Here is an 18,908-nt window from a genome sequence, read left to right on the forward strand (position 1 = left end):
CAGGGTGAGAAATGTAGGCAGGGATAAGGTGAGAGAGAGTAAATGAGAATCTACCTGATGTCTATCTGTATGAAACAGAAGCCATTAAAACAGAGAAAGCTGATAAAACAGAGCAACTAGAGTGATAGTAAAGTTGTTTTTATTTCATAAATATACATATATATATATCTAAAACAGGAAAATTAGTAAATCGCTGTGGAGCCGAAAACCAGAGTAATGAACTCACACCCTTAGAAACTATTTTTTAAAATAAATTTGAAAACATCAAACAAAGAAAATCCAGCTCTCGAAAAGCAATGAACACAGATCGAATAGAATAACATGCAGTCTTATTTTCTTATCCTATTGTGCCAAAAAAAATCCCTCACCCATCACTCTTACTTTGAAAATAAACATTTTACTAATACAATAATATACTCAAGAAAGGCAGATCTGAACTATCAGTAGGAACACGCAGCTCTGCGTCTTCAATAGTGTATCTGTTTCAAAAGCAATAAGAGGTTTTTGACGCGCTCGGCACGCCAGCGAGGAGACTGGTGCAGCGGCAGCTCGAAGAAGGAGAAAGTGAAGCTCCGAGAGAAACTGAGGTCAGTGACCTGGTTAAGCGGTGGGAGACGGGGGGCACGAGGAAGCCGACACTGAGGCAACACCCTCCGCCTCAACTGCAAATCTTTAGCTGCTCCACCTGTGCAGAAAGATGCTCTGGTTAGGGCAGGGACAGTAGTGATTAAAACACAGACAGTTAAAGGACATTATTATATATATAATATGAAATATTATATATCACAATAGCATCAACAGGAGATACATGTTAAATGAGTCTGATTAACTGATAATTGATGCCTCTGTTGTAACTCAAAGCTAGGTTATCATGATTTTTGGCTGCGTTCACTCTATTTATGTGCTTTGTGTAATGTAACAAGTGTTTTCTATAAGACACACAATGTAGCACTAAAGTTATCATAGTTAATTACAAGGAAACTAGAGGTAATAATTAATGTGTTACATGTGATAACACCGGGTGTGTAGTTACCACACAAAGATTCATTTAGCATTAATAATTAATCATGAAAAACAAATTTTTTAAAATCATCTGTCTGCTGCCAAACGTAAATTAGTTAGGTGACTTTTTCTTGGTATTGTACTGCATAGTTACAATATGCTAAAGTGTATGTGTGATCTTATTTTAATTCTTTTTAAATTTTACAGGCTCCATTAAATTAACTATCAGCTATTAAGTATCAATCACTACCAAGTGTTCCTGCAGGGACCTTATGTGTGTAGCTAAAGTAATATTGTCCTCTGGTTTTGTTCGGTAATGCTGTCCCTTTTTGCAGTCGTACCTGCGCTGTTTTGCATGACTGCCACAGGTGGAGATGGAATTTGAGAGTTAAAACTTGAGCCTGAGCTGTCTTTGTCTTCTTCCTGTCTCCTGCCATGATATGGGGTAGCTGACGGTATTTGCTCGGGAACAGGAGAGGCTGGGGGTGGAGGTGGAGAGGGTCGTGGAGTAAGTATTTTGGGAATTGAGTTAAAGGAGGACTCAGATAGAGCCAGCCCTCCCCAAGGAGTCATGGTGGCGTCTGAGAGGAGGATGGATGAGGGTCCTGGATGAGGGTGAGTGTCAGAGGAGAAAGAAGTCTTCTGCTGCCTGTTACGCTTTCTGCGACTGGACTGGTGGGGGTGCCGGAGACCTGGAGAGGAGGGGGTTGGCTTGGCTGTAAACAAAAATAGTGGAGATGGTAAGAGGTAAACTTTTTTTTGTCAATAAACTTTTTTCTAGTTGGAACTGATGCACAAACAAGAACTGATTTGATTTCCCTAATATCATTTTTCCATAACTTTCATATTTTGATGAAGTCTATCCCGATGTTTATCGCTGACGTCACCTTGATTTGTTGGAAAAAAGTATGGAAATTCTCATCTTGAAAATGTATTTCTTAAATGCTGAAATCCTCATTGTCCAATACTTCGAACATCATGACATAAAAATGGAAAGTAATAATGGATTGGATTTATATAGCGCTTTTCAAGGCACCCAAAGCACTTTACAATGCCATTATTTATTCACGCTCACATTCACACACTGGTGGAGGCAAGCTACGGTTGTAGCCACAGCTGCCCTGAGGCAGACTGACAGAGGCGAGGCTGCCATATCGCGCCATCGGCCCCTCTGGCCAACACCAGTAGGCAGTAGGGTAAAGTGTCTTGCCCAAGGACACAACGACCAGGACAGAAAGGCCGGGGATCGAACCAGCGACCTTCCAGTTACAGGTGCGCTTCCCAACCCCCTGAGCCACGGTCGCCCCAACAAAAGTACTAAGTAAACAAGGTGAGCAAGTGAACATTTTCACAGTGCAGGTTAAAGAGTCCCAGAAGCAAAATCCTCATTTAATCAATCAATCAATCAATCAATCAATCAATCAATCAGTGTAATCAGTGTAATCAGTGTAGTCAGTGCTGACCAGTGTAATCAGTGTAGTCAGTGCTGACCAGTGTAATCAGAATATTGTCATGTGATGAAAACCTTCAGTACATGTCTATAAAGAGTTTACACAATTTGAGTTGGATTTATGTTACATGAAAGTTTCTGCTTGTATGATTTCATCACTTTTATCAATTTTGCTCCTGGAGAGCTTGAGCTGTCAAAAGGGAAACTCTGCCACAGAAATAACCACATTACACAAAATAAAACACTTATTAATTATAATAGCTGTGATTTAGATCATTTTGTCTAACTCTTCAGTAATATAGTCCTTGAATCTCATTGATTACCTGTTGATTTAGTCCCAGATGAACCAATGGAAGGCAGGCGGTCAGGTGACATTACCAGTCCAGGAGCCTGAGAGCAAATATACATTTTCTTTAATCTTTGTAGCTGTAGGGATCACACTATATCTATCTGCAAGGCAGTCCACTTTTAGAGAAAGAAACAGTTGCTGGATGGAATTCCCTTCATTCCCATCCATACTTTTGGATTTGGGTTAAGACAAAAGATAAACATTGTTAAGACTAATAGACATGTTGACACCAAATTTATTCAGGACTGTGCAAAGCTCTCCTCCCAGCCCTCATTTCTTTATATTTGTTAGGGAATTAAGAAGGATTTGCAGTGATTTGTTGAAATGTGCAAACATAAATGTAAATACACACTACAAGGCAAAAACTGTTTGTACGATTCTAATAAGGATGAAAGTCAATATTTTGTATGACCACGTTTATTCTTCAGTACAGCCTCTCTTAGGCTTTATTCTAATCTATTTAAGCAGTCTCCAGGTACACGTGGCCAGGCTTTTTGAAGGACATTCAAAGCTCTTCTTTGGACGCTGGCTGCTTTTTGTTCTGTTTTCTGTCAAGATGATCCCACACTGCTTCAGTAATGTTGAAGTCCAACATGACAGAAGCTCTACCAGGTTTTACAGATAGCTGTAGAGACTCAATGTTGTACATGTTGATGATGATTTGAACCAAAACTTTCAAACTGAGAGTCATTCCTAAGGCCTGTTGTGGCTGATTTTAAGTCCAATTCTTCTGTAATTTGCCATATGTCAGCCTTTTCTCCCTGTTTCCCTTCTTATGAATGGCTTCTCGACAGCCACCCTTCACTGAGACCCTGCGCTGGCCCTTCAGTGAACAGTAGATGGATCAGCTGAAGGGCCAGATGCATCTCTCAAGTCTTGTGTCAGGTATTTGCTGGATTTTTACCCCCTATTTCTAGGGGACATGACTTTCACATACTGTTTGTCTGCTGTAGCTTTTTTTCTTCCTTAGGCCTGTCATTACTTCTGTCATCCTTTACTTGTCCACTTCCTTCAAATGAAGGAAAAAGCACCGAATCACAAAAACATTTTTCTTAAAGATGCTTAAAGAGCCCAGAGTATTTGAGAGAAAAGCCCAACAATCAAATGAGTCCCTAAAAGCAAGCACTTTGTAAATGTGAGAAAGAAAAACAGGTTTAACGACATCTTGCATTGGTATATAAATAGGTGGGAAATAAAAAGAAGTGAGAGAAGAAGAAATAGTCAAGTGCTGTGCAGGTCCTGTAGCAATCTGAGCCTACAGGATCATAATTAAGGAATGGTTCAGGTCACCTGCCCTAACTATAAGCTCGTTTTTAGCTTATAGCAAGGGCAGGTGAGCTGTATATAAGCTGTAGTGTCTGGCTTAAAATTAAGGCAGACAGTTTAATTTATATCCAACACACACACATCTAACCGTGTTATCTTTGACTAAAGAAATATGAAAAATGATGCGCTTCTGTCACAGGCTGCTAGTAACAAAGTGCCTAAAGACAGAACAAATTTACAAGTGTTAGCTGGCTTGGAAGGGAAAAATATAAAGTAATCATTACTTTTGCATGGTACTGTACACAGATAATATTTTAGTATTACCCATTAAAGTTGAGGAATAAACAGGGAAAACAAGTAAATAAACAATCAAAACAGTACAAACATCAATAAGTAATGGCTCAACATCAGAAACAGTGATGAAAAGCCAGGAGAGAGAGTGTGTACCTCTCTGATAGATGTAAAATACTCCTCCTTCCTGCAATCAGCCAGACGCTGACACAGGGTCAGTGGGTCAGAAGACTCAGGGGCAATTTCTCAACTCACACTTCCCCACAACAGTCTGTGAAGATCTCTGAAACTGGATTTTTATCAATTATTTCCACTCTCCTGCTTGGAATCCACAGGCGAAAAACTAAACAAACAAAAAGATTTTCATAAAATAAATTTAAAACATTTCAATAGTTGTTTTTTTTACCCCTGTATTATCCTACAATCCTGCCTCTCTCGCTCCTCAAACAACAAAAACCAGCAGCAAGAAGCCCCCCACCACCTTCACCATGCAGGCACTCATGCGCTCACTTACCCTAGCCCCTCATCTTTTCTTCCTTCCTAACTGACAGTTGTGGTCACAAAGAGAGCTATGGGAAATGGTGCAAGAAGCTGTCTTCCCCATTCTCTTTCAGGTCCCTCTTCTCCAACACCCTCCCTCTCTTTTACTCACCGTTTCCTCCTTCCTCTCTCTTCCTTCTTCTTTCATTGTGAGTGGCAGGCAGTGAGATGGGAGGTCAACAGAAAGCAATACGAGACAAGACTGAAATATTAAAATATTCATGGACACCTGCAGTCGGCCCCTCCATGTGCCCCGACCTGCACACAGCCGTCCAAGTGTGTACGCATCCAGATATGTGCACACACTGGAATCTAATTTAGCTAATGTCAGTAATCCCAGCGTTTAGACCATGTGTCAGGTAACCAGTAATCATCACAGAGTCCTGTTTCCATTACTTCTGAGGACATTACACGGACTTGCCATAATTTATTGGAGGTCTAATAATAAACCAGGAATTCACCTTTAAATGTAGTAATCTAATAATAATATTAGGAGGACTTGCTTTTCACCCTCCCCCTGTCCCCACATGTGACTGACTTTATAATGTCCCCACAACATCAGGAATACAAGCAAACACACACACACACACAGTACAAGTGGGCACTTCATCTGTGTTCGTAGTTAAATTCCAAGCAGGTGACAGTGAATCAACACACACTTAAGCACACACTCTTTTGTACTCTTTGACATTTAACATGCTTGAGGTGAATATTCTCTTTGGCATCTTCCACAGCTACATTTGCATGCCACACACACACACACACACACACACAGTCGCATATCAGCGTGCCACTTAAGCAGTATTAGCATCTCATCTCAAAGCACTACATTTGCATTTTATAAACAAATACACAAATGTACAGAGTATAGGCGGGAGTAGTTATATAAATCCTCGCTTTCAGCCAATAACACACAGCACGCTGACACTATGAACTGACTCAAACTACAATTACTTTTTTAAACCCTCATGGTTTCTGCGTGACAAAGTGGGAGCCTCTGCTGCAGATTAGTCAGGTCTCAGAGGAGATTCCTGAGACTTCTAATCTCAAATAATTGGTCCTGTGACAATTATTTTGACAGTTTGCATTTTTATGTCAAGCTTTAAGCCCGTCACGTTAGACAGACACATTTTGGGAACATAAAGCAATCTGAATTGAAGTACCTTGCTTGAGGACGAATCTTGGGAGTAGGTGATGTGAGGTGATAGCCTAGATTTACACTACAAATTTCTGTTTTGAGGTTTTTACTGTGTGGAGAAATGAAGTCCCAAGACTCTCTTCATCTAAAAACAAAAAGGCCTTTATTTCCTGGCTGGATGAGATGCACCATACTGTATTAAAAATAACTCCAGTCACTTCAGCCATCTTTGTGCAGCTTGGTACTATTCCCTAAAGTAGGCCACAGATGCCACAAACACATCAGAGATGGTTTTTAATGTTCTTTGTGCAGTGAATGCTCTCTCTTGATAGAAAGCAAATGCTTTCTGTGTTTTCTTAAAGGAAACGCCAGAGAAGAAATAGCTGCTCACATCTACGAAATTAATAAATGGTTTGCTTTTTAAATTATCTGAAATCAGTTAAGACAGATTAAAGAACATTTTTAATCTTACATTTAATTACAGTGGGAATAAATATGTTTTTATCATTTTCATGTAACAAAAAAATAAAGAAACAAAAACTAGAGGATAAATACTTTAAACAATTACCAGAAACATACATTTACATCAAAGTATACAGCTGCAATTAAGACAGATAATTGAGAAATAATTAAAAAATATGTCTCTTTGTGAAGTTTTTATAAAAGTATCTTTAATCTTTTTATTCAGAATCATTTTTCTTGGAGAGTCACTTTAATTCGCTCGTCCAGTTTTCCCTTTTCTCCGTTTTTCTCTGCATCCATCTCCGTATTCCTGACTCGTAGTAGCTGGAAGCCCTGACCGCAGACGAGCGCCCATCGCTCCCTCAGACCTGTCTCAGGCTTTACTGCACTTGCTGGCTTACCTACGCAGTCATTCTCTGGTTGATTTCTTGGACTTGTGGCTGTCTCTTCTTTCTCACCAGTAGTCTTACTAAATGGGTCACCTGTCTCGCTCTCTACCTCAACAAGTTCTTTAACGCTTTTCTCATCAGCTGTTTCTTTATCCCTCTTGAGCCTCCCAGCAGTTTCCTGCTCAGACTCAAATCTTATCTTCACTTTCTGATTTCCTTCCTCACTTTCCCAGACTGCGAGCCCTGCAGCATCAGCAACGTGGGAGCACAGTGCCCCACAGTGGCTGATACTGTTACTGCAGACCTTCCAAAGGCAAACCCTCTGATCTGAGGAAGTGGAGACCAAGAGGTCTGGTCTCAGGACCTTCAGTGCTGTTAGAGGGGCAGCATGGGCCAGCGGGATGTGGCATTGGGAGTGGAGATGAATCTGAAGCCTGTCTGGACACTGGAGCTGCGTTTGTAGGAGAGGCTGAGACTCAGAAATCTGAGAAAACTCTACTTGGCTCCCGATTTTCCCACCTTCTGAGTGCTGCACCCTGATTGTGGACACAGTCAGCTGTCCATCATCTCCTCCGCTAGCAACAGTTACCAGGCAACTACCCTGTTGTTGTCCCGGTTTTTCTGCCCAAACAGCCAATGAGTTGATCCCACTCTGGTGGGCGGGAACATCGAGGCAGGGGACTGGTGATGTTGCAGCACCGCTCGAATTATCCGTTGATGAGGACAAAGAGTCGGTCAAATTCCACACTGCGATTTTCCCATCAGTCGCAGCGCTGAACAGCAGCTTATGCCTGCAAGAGAGACACACAGTTATAGATATAAAACTAAGTGTTAAAAAAAAGAACTACTTTCTTCATGCTTTCCTAAATACTGTACATCTGTAGTATTAATATGCCAGCAGCTTTTTAAAAAATATTTCACTTTAAGTCTAAAAAGATTAAACAGCAAAAGCAGTGGTCTGGTTCTGTAAAGCATGATATAACACCCCAGGAAAAAAGATGAACAATCACAGTCATAACCTGTTGCCTTTGTCATCCTCCAGGCTGCAGGTGGCGACACTGAGTACACAGCGCTGATGGTAAAATGTTTCCCACAGCAAATCAATTTGACCTTTTGCTTCATTGACAGAGAACAGTCTGGAAAAAACAGTAACGGAGGTGAGGAAACAGTGAGAAGAGCATTAAAGGAGAACATTAGAAATTATAGCAGCACACAGGGTTCATGTACATGATTACCAAAACAGTTCCTTTAATTTTCCACTCGACTTTTAATCACCGTATTTTCTTTTAATTATCTGAATATACATGAAAAATAAGAATAAAAATCTATGCTAAAACTTACCACAGTATAACTTGACTAAATTCAATACCAGGCTAAATGTGAATACAAAATAAACATACGAGTAAGATGTTTACAGAATAATATGTTAAACTCCAAAAACTCCATTGTTCAGCCCAAATAAACAAGTGTCAGGGAGGAAGGGATTTTGGACTATAACTAGGTAAAGATTCATAATGCTGGTTATTATACTGATGTTCTGACCACATAAGATCTTGCAGGATCAATGCATATTTCCCTACACATATGTTAATGTCTGTGACTGCATGGTACATATGTTGGTTGACATTGTTTCAGCAATCAGTCGACAGACAGGCAAATTGAGCAAAAATACTTGGAAATACAAAAGCTGATGATTGCAGCTCATTATTGCCACAATACACAATCAGACACACATAAATGAAATGTAAAGCCTTTGATTCTGTTATATTCATTATTATGGTTATTATAATCACCAGTACCATCACCCCAGTACTGAATATAATACTTTTTGAGAGCATCAACTCAATGGGAAGACGCTCTGATTTTCTCTTTTCTGCAGCTTCAATGAAAATTCCAGCTGTCTGAACCCTTGCTGTGATGAATACCAACCTGACAGCCCCGTCACTGCAGGACAGAGCCACAAGGACACGGTTTACTTCTTCATCCACCACTGTCGCAGACATGTATCTGAAAACACGCAGACAAGAGCTGTAATCAGAGGTGCATTTTTTTTTACATGCAAAAAACAAAAACACTGAAGTTATATTCAGCTAAAAAAAACAAAAACAGCAGATTTTCTTTGAATGCAGATTTTTTGTGAGGAAGAGGAAATATATGCAGAGAACAAATAACAGGAGGTCAGAGGCTATTTAAACACTAACTTTAAAAAACTTGCCTTGTTTCCGGGTCCATTTTCACCATCTTGTGTCTGTTGCGCCTCCTCTCCCACTCTTCGTCCAAACGGTGACTGGCTACCTGGATCACCTGACAGGAAGGAGCCAGTCTCTGCCCGTCCCAAACAATTAACAGCCGGTAAACTTGGATTTGAGCCCGCCCACCGGCTGACACGAGCAGAGCAGAGAGAGGCTTTGACTGGCTTTCACTCCCTCCCTCTGGGCCAACAATCGCAGTCACCGTGCGGATGCTTGAGATGTGGTCGGTAATAACTGAAAGAACTTTAATATTGCCAGAAAAGGGATGTACAGCCAGGACACTCAGGCTAGTGTCCTCTCCACCTGTCACTACTAACTCCCAGTGGTTTGCCTGATTCCCGTTCCCAAAGTCTGTTATCCTCCCCAGCCTGCATACACACCCAATTCCTCTTCCATGGACTCCATCTTTCAATCCTGTTCCTCCAGCCCTTCCTGTCTTCCCATCCCAACCCATTGCTTCCCCAGGGGGCTGTGAAGTCAGGACAGCCCCCTGCTTGATAAACACCAAAGCTCCATATCCGAGCCAAATCCCTTTGTGGGATGGCCACAGACTCCAAGAGCGGTGCCCCCCACCACAAGGCACTGCTAACAGTCTCTCCTGCCTCACCGGATCCCAAACAACAAAATGGACTGCATGAAAGCCGACAATTACAAATCTGGCTTCTCTGCCTTCTTTCTCTACTTCTCTGAAGCGCTCTTCTTCTGCCTCCTCCCCTTTAACCTCCACCTGTTCTGTCAATTGGTGTTCTTTGTTATACAGCTTTTCACATTCCTGTGTGACCTCTTCCTCCTCCTTCTCCTCCAATTCTTTTTCAGGTTCAAGAATTAAAATCCTCTCCAGCCACTCCATTCCTTTGCAGGCGCGCTGGACCCTGAGAACCTCCAGCCGAAGCATTTCTTCATTCTTTTCACTTTTTTCCGCAGTGTTATCTTGTCTACTTTCTTCAAGATTCTTTGGTGATGATGGACGCACTCTGAAAACTCTAACACAGCCGTCCCTGCCAGTGCTGTAGAACAAGCCTTGGTACTCATACACTGAGGTTACACCTTGTTTCCCGTGCACCCCAAACAGACAGCTCAGAGGATGCAGCAACAGGTCATGCATCTCTTTGCTTTCTTCATTCTCCATCTTGCCTTTCCCCTCTGCCTCAGACCCGCTTTCCTCATTGTCACCTTGTTTACCATCTGTCAGTAATTCTTCATTTGTGTCCTCACCATCTCCTTTTCTTTGCTTTGAGTTTTCTCTTTCCTGAAACAGAAGCAGGGATCCTCTCCTGTCTCCACACACCCAAAGCACCTCCCTTGACCTGCACTGGAGGCGCACTGCAGCTGTGAGCCAGCGCTTAGCGCACGAGGGGAGGAGGAAAGAAGGTAGAGCAGTGATGCTGAGAGCTAAAGAACAGGTTTCACTGAATTTTGTCTCTACACACCAGCGATAGACACGTCCTTCAGCACCTGAAGCTAACAAATACACACACTCTTTTCCCTTGTGCCAAATAAGAGTATGGATCTTCCCTGATCCACATGTAAGCAGAATTCCAGACTGAGGATGAGACATGGGAAAGATCTGTAAGCACCCACTGAGGTTTCCCACAGCACACAAATCAACTTTGGTTGTCGACTCCTTCACAGTGATAGTTATCGTTTCCATCACACAGTAGGACTGGAACTCTGGAGTCCCATTCCACACTACTTCCCACTTCCCAACATTATACTGGTAAACTACTCCTTTGTCAGTGCAAACTACAGGCTTACACTGACTCCAGCTTGTACTGCCATCCTCTTCTCCTGCTAAGCAAACAACTTTAGGCAGGCCTTGACCAGGAAATTTCAGGTCAGTCAGTTTCTCTGTCACTGCCTCCTCCTCTAGACACACCTTCTTCTCATTGCCCTCCACTCGCCACAACCTTACCCCTCCATCCGCCCCTCCTGTAGCCACCCAGCTCGCTTCCTCTCCCTCACTGACTGCCAGTGCACGAACACCCCCTGCTCGGTGTCCCTTCAACGTGCGAACCACCTTCCCGCTTCCAGCCCAGTCCCAGACTAAACAGGTCCCATCTTCCCCAGCGCTGAAGATATTCCCTGATAAGAGATGGACTGAGAACACCCTGGCCTGATGTCCATATAGGATCCTTAAACAAACTGGGTTCAAGTCCCCACATTTCCCTTCAGGCCCACCTAAAGTGCCAACACCCCACACCCGTACACTGCGGTCATCAGAGGCTGAAGCTAAATATCCTTTCTCCTGGAGGTAAGAGATACTGAAGATGACCCCAGTGTGGCCCAGTAGACGCCTTTCAATTGGAGCCTTGTTTTCAGGATTGCTACTTTTGTCTCCTCCTCCGGGCTTCCAGAGAACCAGCTGATTGAACACAGTCCCTCCAACTATGACAGTATCCACCCAGGATTCATGAACCAGAAGAAGAGCAGAGTACAGCAAACAGCCCTCCAGACAGGAACGCTGCACCAGGGCATTTCCTTTTGCGACATCCAAGAGAAGAGCACTATTATGAGCAAGAGCCACACACAGCAGTGGCTGTTTGTCTTCAGAGAGCCAGCGGACATCCAGAGCCCAGTCCTGTAGCTCCATGAGGGGGCCCAGGACCTCCAGGCGAAGTTGCTCCCCATCCTCCACGCGGAACCTTACAAGCCTCACAGCTTTGCCTCCAAATACTGCAAGGTCACAGACATTTGGCTCTGTAGTGCTCAGTACTGGTGAATAAGAGCAAAAAAATTATGTATATTAAAAATGTTTTAAAATTGAAAAATTAGAGCAAAAATAGCTAGAGGCTTTACGTGAATAAAAAGTTTAAATACGCAATAAATAATTGTTTATAATTTAACTTTTATCATTGCTGAGAATCAATTCTTGGTTCCAGACTTGCCTCTCTTTCACTTTCTTATCGCTTTGTAAATAATTTTCTCTATATATTAACATATACTAAAAACAATCAAACAAAAAAAGACAAAAAAACCCCACCAAAACCCCCCAAAAAGCATCAGCTCATACTAACCGGCACTCCGTGATGGCACAGCTTCCCACCTTCTGGGTCTTATTCCATGAATCCGGTAATGATGGAGAACGCTCAAAGAGGCACAGGCTTTAGGGCGAGGCTTGAGTCTGTACACCGACAAGACCGGACCCTCACCTGCCACAAAAGAAAAGTTGTGTGTGTTTGTCTGTGTTTGTATTGTGCAGTACTTAACAAAATTTGGAACTCTAAAGTTCAAGCCAACCATTACAGCAACCAGAGTTACAAAGAGAACGTGGCACAGATACAAAATGAAGAAGTTCTGAATAAGTTAAAGTTTAACAATAAAGAACTCGTAACAAAAATGCAGTTAATATAGAAGCACTGTGGCTAAAGCACAGCAGTGCATCACAAGAATAACCACTTGCTTATCTTGTATGTTGAACACTAACCTTTAATTAGAAATGCATCCTGAAGGAACTCCAAAGCTGTAACTGGAGCAACCAGGGCCACCGTCTCCATCACTTAATGATTAACTGCGGTCACCAAAGGCACATGACAGGGATACGGTGCGATACAGACAGATGACCCGCTGTGGCGACCCCTAAAGAGAGCAGCCGAAAAAATAAGACCGTTATGAATGGAAGATATGCAGTTTTAACTTACAAATCACAAATCGTACTTTAAAGAATGCTGAGACTCCGGGTAGTGCAGTCTGCTGTTGTATTTACTAAAGTCCAATGCTGAGTGAGCATTACCCTTATGATTAGCAAAACAAGCTAACAGGAGGAGTTCTTCTCGTCTTATTTGGAAAGGAATAAGATATCCAACGGCAGAAAACTTTAACAGGTAAACAATAATATCGCGGCGTGCCTACTTACACACGCTCCCAATGCAGGAAAGTGTTCAGAAACGTTATAAGATCATTATTAACGTCCACCAAAAGGCAGTCTGGTACCCATGTGTTTCTGTACAGTCGTTCTTGCCGGGTTTCAACCAATCAAGCTGGACTACTGGCATTCTCAATGCTGATTGGCTAGTAGGAGGTTAATCGTATTTTTATTGGTGAACCCTGTGCACGTGAGGGACAGCCTTCTATGTTATGCTGCGTTTAAGGATATTCGATAAAACTCAGTCAGTAGCCCCAGTCGCAGGCATTTATCTTAAAATATCAGGATACCTACTAAGAAGTTTCAAAGCGCTTTTACTTTCACTTCTTTATACAAAAAGCCATTATTATCATTTTAATTCCACAGCTGCACCTGTAGTGATGAGATTCAGGCACTCTGATTCTACTGCGTTGCCTACTTCAGTGGGATTTGGGGTACATAACTGGAAAGTCATGTTAATTATCTCAGCGTTTAAATTATACCGTTTTCACGATATTTTGTAACCTAATGCCAAAATATTCGTGCGCCACAGCGTAATTGTGTCTTCAAGTCCTCGGAGAACACGTGAACTCATCACGAGGCAGTATATAATGTAAGAGGTCGCTCCAGGCTGGGAGGTAGCGGTCCAGCTAACTTTTAGAGCTAACTATGCCTGGCAAATGTAAATTCCAAGATTCCTGGCTCGCAAAGGATGTTTACAAGGACTGGCTGGTTAAGGACGTCCAGGACATTCATTTTGCCCGATGCAGGGCCTGTTGCAAATCAATCAAACTTCAGACGATGGGCGAGGCTGCTCTTACCAGCCACGCAGGGGGAGCTGGCCACAAAGCAGCGGTCCGCAAGCTGCTGGAAGGTGGGTCACTTCCAGTTTTTCAGACTGGAGAACATTTTGAAAGGAATGACAGAATTCACGAGATCTTTGTGTGATAACTGCTTCATCGCTGTTTGTTCAGATGGTTTAATCGTGATGTGGTGTTATCGTTGGTGTGTGTGCGTTTGGCTACACCAGTCTAGACAGGAGTGTAAAAACATCTGTCCCAGGACAAGCGGTCATCAGGACATCACCGAGCACAGCTGTACAGTTTATGCAATTTCAGAGTTGCTTTAAATGGTGTCTGTTATGTCTTTGATTTAAGGTTTTATATCCCGTGTCATTATAGCCTAAAAACAACAGCAAGGACCAGCAGCCAGCATCCAGAGTCCGCTGAAGTAATAAGACTTCCTCCTGGGATAGCAACTATGTTCCCATTATTATTAAATTATGGATCATTAATACATTTTTAGAATACAATGAATATAAGGTGCATTAGTTTGGTCTACTGCGTAGCTCAAGGGGTTAAGCAATGGATTTAATTAGGATAATTTAAAGGTTTATGTTTGTTTTTCCGGGTTTCTTTTTCTTTTAAAGCTCTTTAGCATTATAGATTTTTTTTTTTAATTAAATGAAAAATTATTATTATTGTTGTTGTTATGTCTTTGATGTAACCTGAGAGCACACGCATGAAAACTTTAACTGTGTTTAACATTGAGAGGTGGGAATCATCAGACACACCACGATATGATATTATTGGGATTTTTCATATTTTCCAATATGATGTTAGCCTTCATGTTCTATAGGAATATAACTAAATTACAACCAGGCAGCAGCCTGTTGATTCAAGTCCCCTCGAGTCATGCTCACTGACACAGACTCATTCAGACTGATGGTCACATGTTGGTGATCTGTCTGCCTTCACAAATTAGACAACAGTTATTTTGCAAACCTTCAGATTCGACAGTCAGTCTGAGAGTGATTGCAGTCGGTCCAAGTCAGACTGCGACTTTTTGCAGAAAGGTTGCCTCCTGTTATTCAACCTGTGAAAAGTAATTTTGTGTGTGTGTGTGTGTGTGTGTGTAGATTTAAGAAGGTTGTTGTCCTATTTTTACTCATGTGACTGAGCCATGAGCTTGCTTTGAATTAGGAGGTAGCTTTGTCAAGAAAAGTGTGTTGGATGGTTTTGGGGTCAGAGTTGATTTTGTGTAAGTTTGCTCTGCTAACGTTGTCTCTGCATGGTGATACATGAGATCAGCCCTCTCATTCGTAGTATTCCCAGAGTACAGCTCTATGTATCAGCTACTTGTACTCTGGTCCTAAAGAACAGGAAGGTTGTTGAGCACAGATGTAGTAATTACATGTGAACTTCTTTCTGTGTATACAGCAGCACATATATGCACGTTGCATGTAACTGCAACATTATTTGCAGTTGAAAACGGTGATAAATCACAATATGTTATTGCAATATTCAGAATTATGAGTAAAATGTTAAATCACAATAATATCAAGTCACAAGTGAAGTATTGTAATAATATTGTATCACTCTGTTTACAGAGCGATTAAAAGGACTGTGCTCATTTTATGACTGTCGCGCTTTTTCATGATACTGATCATCTACACCAAGAAATGTTCAGTTAACCCAACAGTTACTAAAAGTGTCTTACAGTATAATGAAGTCAGCCTGGGAGTTGGTTGAATAACCCCTGTTTTTAATGTTAAAGTGGATGCGTTTTAGATTTTTCACTTGATTCCATTTAGTGAACTCTACCTGGCAACAGTTTACTGACAGCACTTACTTTGTGGACTTTTATTTTCTAGGTTTGCTTTGCAGACGCTCTGATATAATTTCTGCTTTTATTGATGGGCATCATGATTGTGTAAGGTGCTTTGTGATGATGTTGTGCTTGTGTCCACCAGAGGGAGGCGCTCTTTGTTCATTTTTCTGATAGACCTATACCTGCAGTCCCTCCCTGTTTTTTCTCATTATCCTTTTTTTTTTTTTCTTATTATCAGGCAGTTTGATGATCACAGGACAGGTGAATGGCAGCGTGAATCAGGTAATTACTTTTAAAGTTTTGGTTTCATTTTATTTAAGAGGTAAACCTGGAGCTGCTCGTGACACCTTAGATTCAGACAGAAACATTAATCCTAGAAACACCAAATGGCTCGCCTCCTTCTTAGGCAGAGGACAGCAAGGAGCAAGTGGCCATCTGCCTCCAGCGTGACGCCTTGGACAGAATAACAGGCAACGACTGGTCAGATCTGCACCACAGCCCCTCTACAAACTCAACCTCCCACAATGCAGAGCTACAGGATGTGGCATTCCCTGCTGCCTACTTCACAGCACCAGGTACCAACAAATAACACCCCGCATGCTGCTTGAGCATGTGTTGCTTGGAAACCCCTGAGCAGGGAACTTTCTGTGGGCAAATAGTGGGATATTCTACTATTAACTTGATTAATACTCCACTCTTAATTAAGAAACAATAACCTTGAGCTGAAGGAGATAATTGGCTCAGTTAACATTACTAAGGGTGAGGAGGAAAGGGCGTAATTATACACAGACTTCAATAAGTTACAGCTGTTTTGCTGCAGAGATGGCTTTAGTGTTGAACGCTCATTAGAAAATTGTGAATGGGAAGAAGCAGCCCATGTGACCAACCTAAATAAATTACTGTCATTAAGAAGATTGATAGCCCAATTAATAGAGTTCAAGGAATAGTCTCCAAAATAGCAGGGGTATGCTGTTTGGAGTGCCTGTTTACAGTGTGTACCATGGTGTTACACACTCATTGTGCATCATAAATATGAGACTAAATAGCTGTTTAGTTCATTCCTCTGCTTTTCCTCTAATTTATCTCCGAGGCTCCCATTTGTGGCTGAAATTGAATGTTTTGACAACCTACAGTACTGTGCAAAAATCTTGAGCCACTCATCATTTCTTTATATTTTTTGAGGAGAATGGGAAATATGTGCAGCGATTTATTAAAATACGCAAACCTAAATGTAATATTTGAGGCAAAAAGTAGAGTACATACAGTTCTGACGAGCTTGAAAGTCATTGTTTGGTGTGACCAAACACAGCCTGAACTCTCATAGGCGAGCTAGTCTTCAGGAATAGTTCTCCAGGTTATGTTTTCCTATCCAGCTATGTTTTTACTGTTTGTGTGTGTTTCATGCTGACAGTCTTTCTTGTTGGTATCGCGTGTAGTACAGTACTTTTCTGCATTCATAATTTCATAAATAGAGGCAAAAGTGATCGGGATGGATCCAGAAAAAGCATCCAGGTCAGTAAATTAGAATTTTTCTTTACAGAGTTCTAAATAGATTTTCATTCGATGATACAGTTATTGAATTTACCCAGACACTGTATGACAATCTCACACATGGATATTTAAATCATCAGCTTACACCTGTGGCTGTACTGCAAAAGCATGTTCAAGTCTGTTTTCATTAACCCACTTTATTAAGACACTTTTCTAATTAATTCATAGCATTTCCCATCTAAGCCCTGTGACACATATTATATCGAACACAAACTATAACCTGCTGTATTTATTTAGTTTAGCTTTCTTTACCTGTGACAAGGTATACCTTTGGTGAGCCAACTCGGGCTTTTTGAGTCTAATAGTAAGCACAGCTGTGCCTGCATCAGATCGCAAAGCGGCTTGCAAGAAGGAAAAACTTTTATCCTAAATAAATCTGAGGATTTTCAAAGTATAGTCCAGGCTAAAACTGTGTAAGACAATAGCTTTATCAGCTTTGCTGTTCTAGCCTTAAGGCACAGGTAGATCTGACTGGAATGAAGTTGTTTTGTTTTTTAAAATTTCAGCTTTATTCTCTAAGCTGCAGCTCCAGGTGTTAAACAGCCTTGAAAGCAAGAAAAGTGAATCTAAAGTTGCCTTGCAAACCTCGGATTGTGCTTTGTAGTACAGACCACAGTGAAGTTTTTTATCTTTGACCTCTCAGGCACCTCCAGGCTCAGCAGCCAGCATCTCCAACCATCAGGCAGCAAGACGGAAGACGCCGGGCGCCGCCCAGCTCAGCACGACTCCATAGACCTGTCCAGACTGGAGCACCAGCAGAGATCGGAGGCTCTGGAGCAGCAGCAGCAGATGAAGATCCTGGAGTGGGAGAATAGGATGAAGGTGCTGGCGTGGGAGCAGGAGCTGGTGAGGGAGAAGAGGAGAGCAGCCCGGCAGAAGGAGAAGGCCTTCAGGATGAAGAAGGCCTACTACAAGGCCAAACTAAAGAGGATGGGCGAGGACTTGCCGCCATCTTCCTCCAGTAGTGGCGACGAAGCGGAGAAAACGTCTGACCCGACTGGCTGATGCGCTCAAATGTTTCTATTTTTCCGAGTGTCATTCTTGTATTGTTTTGTGTATACGCCATGACACTACTTCTTTTTTCTTTTTTTTACACGTTGCTGCTGAACAGTTTCACATTGAGCAACAATTGTTGTAATCACGGCAGCCAATCCCTCTGCAATGTGAGTTCCATCTTAATAGAGAAACATTTTAAGCATTTTTTTTTTTTTGAACTAATCTTTAAAAACTACCCAACAGTACGGATAACTGTAAGGTCACTTTATACTCCTTGTTGAAATGGTTTGTAATGACAACCCTGTTTTATGTGTCATCTATCACAATCTAGCCCCAGGATTGAAAAAATCCATTTTCATTGATCGTCTTAATGCTGCATGTTTTATTTTTATTTTTTTTAAAGGTCAAAGCTCGTTCGGGGTTATTTTAAAAGAAGGATGTACGTAGATGACATGTACACGGGACGAAATGACATTCCTAAAAGGACAATCTTTTAACAGACTTTTGTAGTGCATGCTTTAACTTTGTTTTTGATATGTAAGTAAACAAATATGTAAGTGAATAAATAAGTGGGAGAAACAGGTACCACACTGATGTATGTGCACACCTGTGATTGTTGTGCATCTTCTCAAAATGGGAGGTCTGTAATATTTAGTTGTAAGACAGCATATAGAGCAGGGCTCCCCAATCCCAGTCCACGAGGGCCGGTGTCCCTGCAGGTTTTAGATGTGTCCTTGATCCATCACAGCTGATTTAAATGGATAAATTACC

General features: G+C 41.7%; 3 protein-coding genes across 8 annotated transcripts; 1 reads left to right on the plus strand and 2 right to left on the minus strand.

The window, feature by feature from the left end:
• Positions 1–57: 57 nt before the first annotated feature.
• Positions 58–5,127, minus strand: LOC120435236 (AF4/FMR2 family member 1). Of its 3 annotated transcripts, none has more exons than XM_039604370.1 (5): positions 5,011–5,127; positions 4,515–4,701; positions 2,776–2,842; positions 1,344–1,718; positions 58–685 (listed from the first exon to the last, which is right to left on the minus strand). In XM_039604370.1, the coding sequence occupies exons 3-5, from the start codon at positions 2,825–2,827 to the stop codon at positions 468–470; spliced, it is 645 nt and encodes a 214-aa protein (XP_039460304.1). In that variant the 5' UTR covers positions 2,828–2,842; positions 4,515–4,701; positions 5,011–5,127; the 3' UTR covers positions 58–467. The 3 variants fall into 3 exon arrangements, with proteins under 3 accessions (XP_039460304.1, XP_039460302.1, XP_039460303.1); XM_039604368.1 differs by lacking the exon at positions 5,011–5,127 and adding an exon at positions 4,873–4,977; XM_039604369.1 differs by lacking the exon at positions 5,011–5,127 and having other exon boundaries at positions 4,515–4,922.
• Positions 5,128–6,108: 981 nt separating this feature from the next.
• wdr6 (WD repeat domain 6) lies at positions 6,109–13,120 on the minus strand. 4 transcript variants are annotated; one of them, XM_039604361.1, is made up of 7 exons: positions 13,070–13,116; positions 12,564–12,715; positions 12,154–12,288; positions 9,103–11,851; positions 8,817–8,894; positions 7,907–8,023; positions 6,109–7,678 (listed from the first exon to the last, which is right to left on the minus strand). In XM_039604361.1, exons 2-7 carry the CDS (start codon positions 12,631–12,633, stop codon positions 6,727–6,729), a joined length of 4,101 nt encoding a protein of 1,366 aa, XP_039460295.1. In that variant the 5' UTR covers positions 12,634–12,715; positions 13,070–13,116; the 3' UTR covers positions 6,109–6,726. The 4 variants fall into 4 exon arrangements, with proteins under 4 accessions (XP_039460295.1, XP_039460293.1, XP_039460294.1 ...); XM_039604359.1 differs by lacking the exon at positions 13,070–13,116 and adding an exon at positions 12,870–12,984; XM_039604360.1 differs by lacking the exon at positions 13,070–13,116 and adding an exon at positions 12,794–12,872.
• A 114-nt stretch (positions 13,121–13,234) lies between these two features.
• On the plus strand, positions 13,235–18,735 carry LOC116324694. The gene is made up of 4 exons (XM_031745402.2): positions 13,235–13,854; positions 15,829–15,872; positions 15,997–16,165; positions 17,785–18,735. Exons 1-4 carry the CDS (start codon positions 13,650–13,652, stop codon positions 18,144–18,146), a joined length of 780 nt encoding a protein of 259 aa, XP_031601262.1. The 5' UTR covers positions 13,235–13,649; the 3' UTR covers positions 18,147–18,735.
• Positions 18,736–18,908: the final 173 nt, after the last annotated feature.

This window comes from Oreochromis aureus, linkage group 20, assembly GCF_013358895.1.
Source record: "Oreochromis aureus strain Israel breed Guangdong linkage group 20, ZZ_aureus, whole genome shotgun sequence".
Taxonomy (NCBI): domain Eukaryota; kingdom Metazoa; phylum Chordata; class Actinopteri; order Cichliformes; family Cichlidae; genus Oreochromis; species Oreochromis aureus.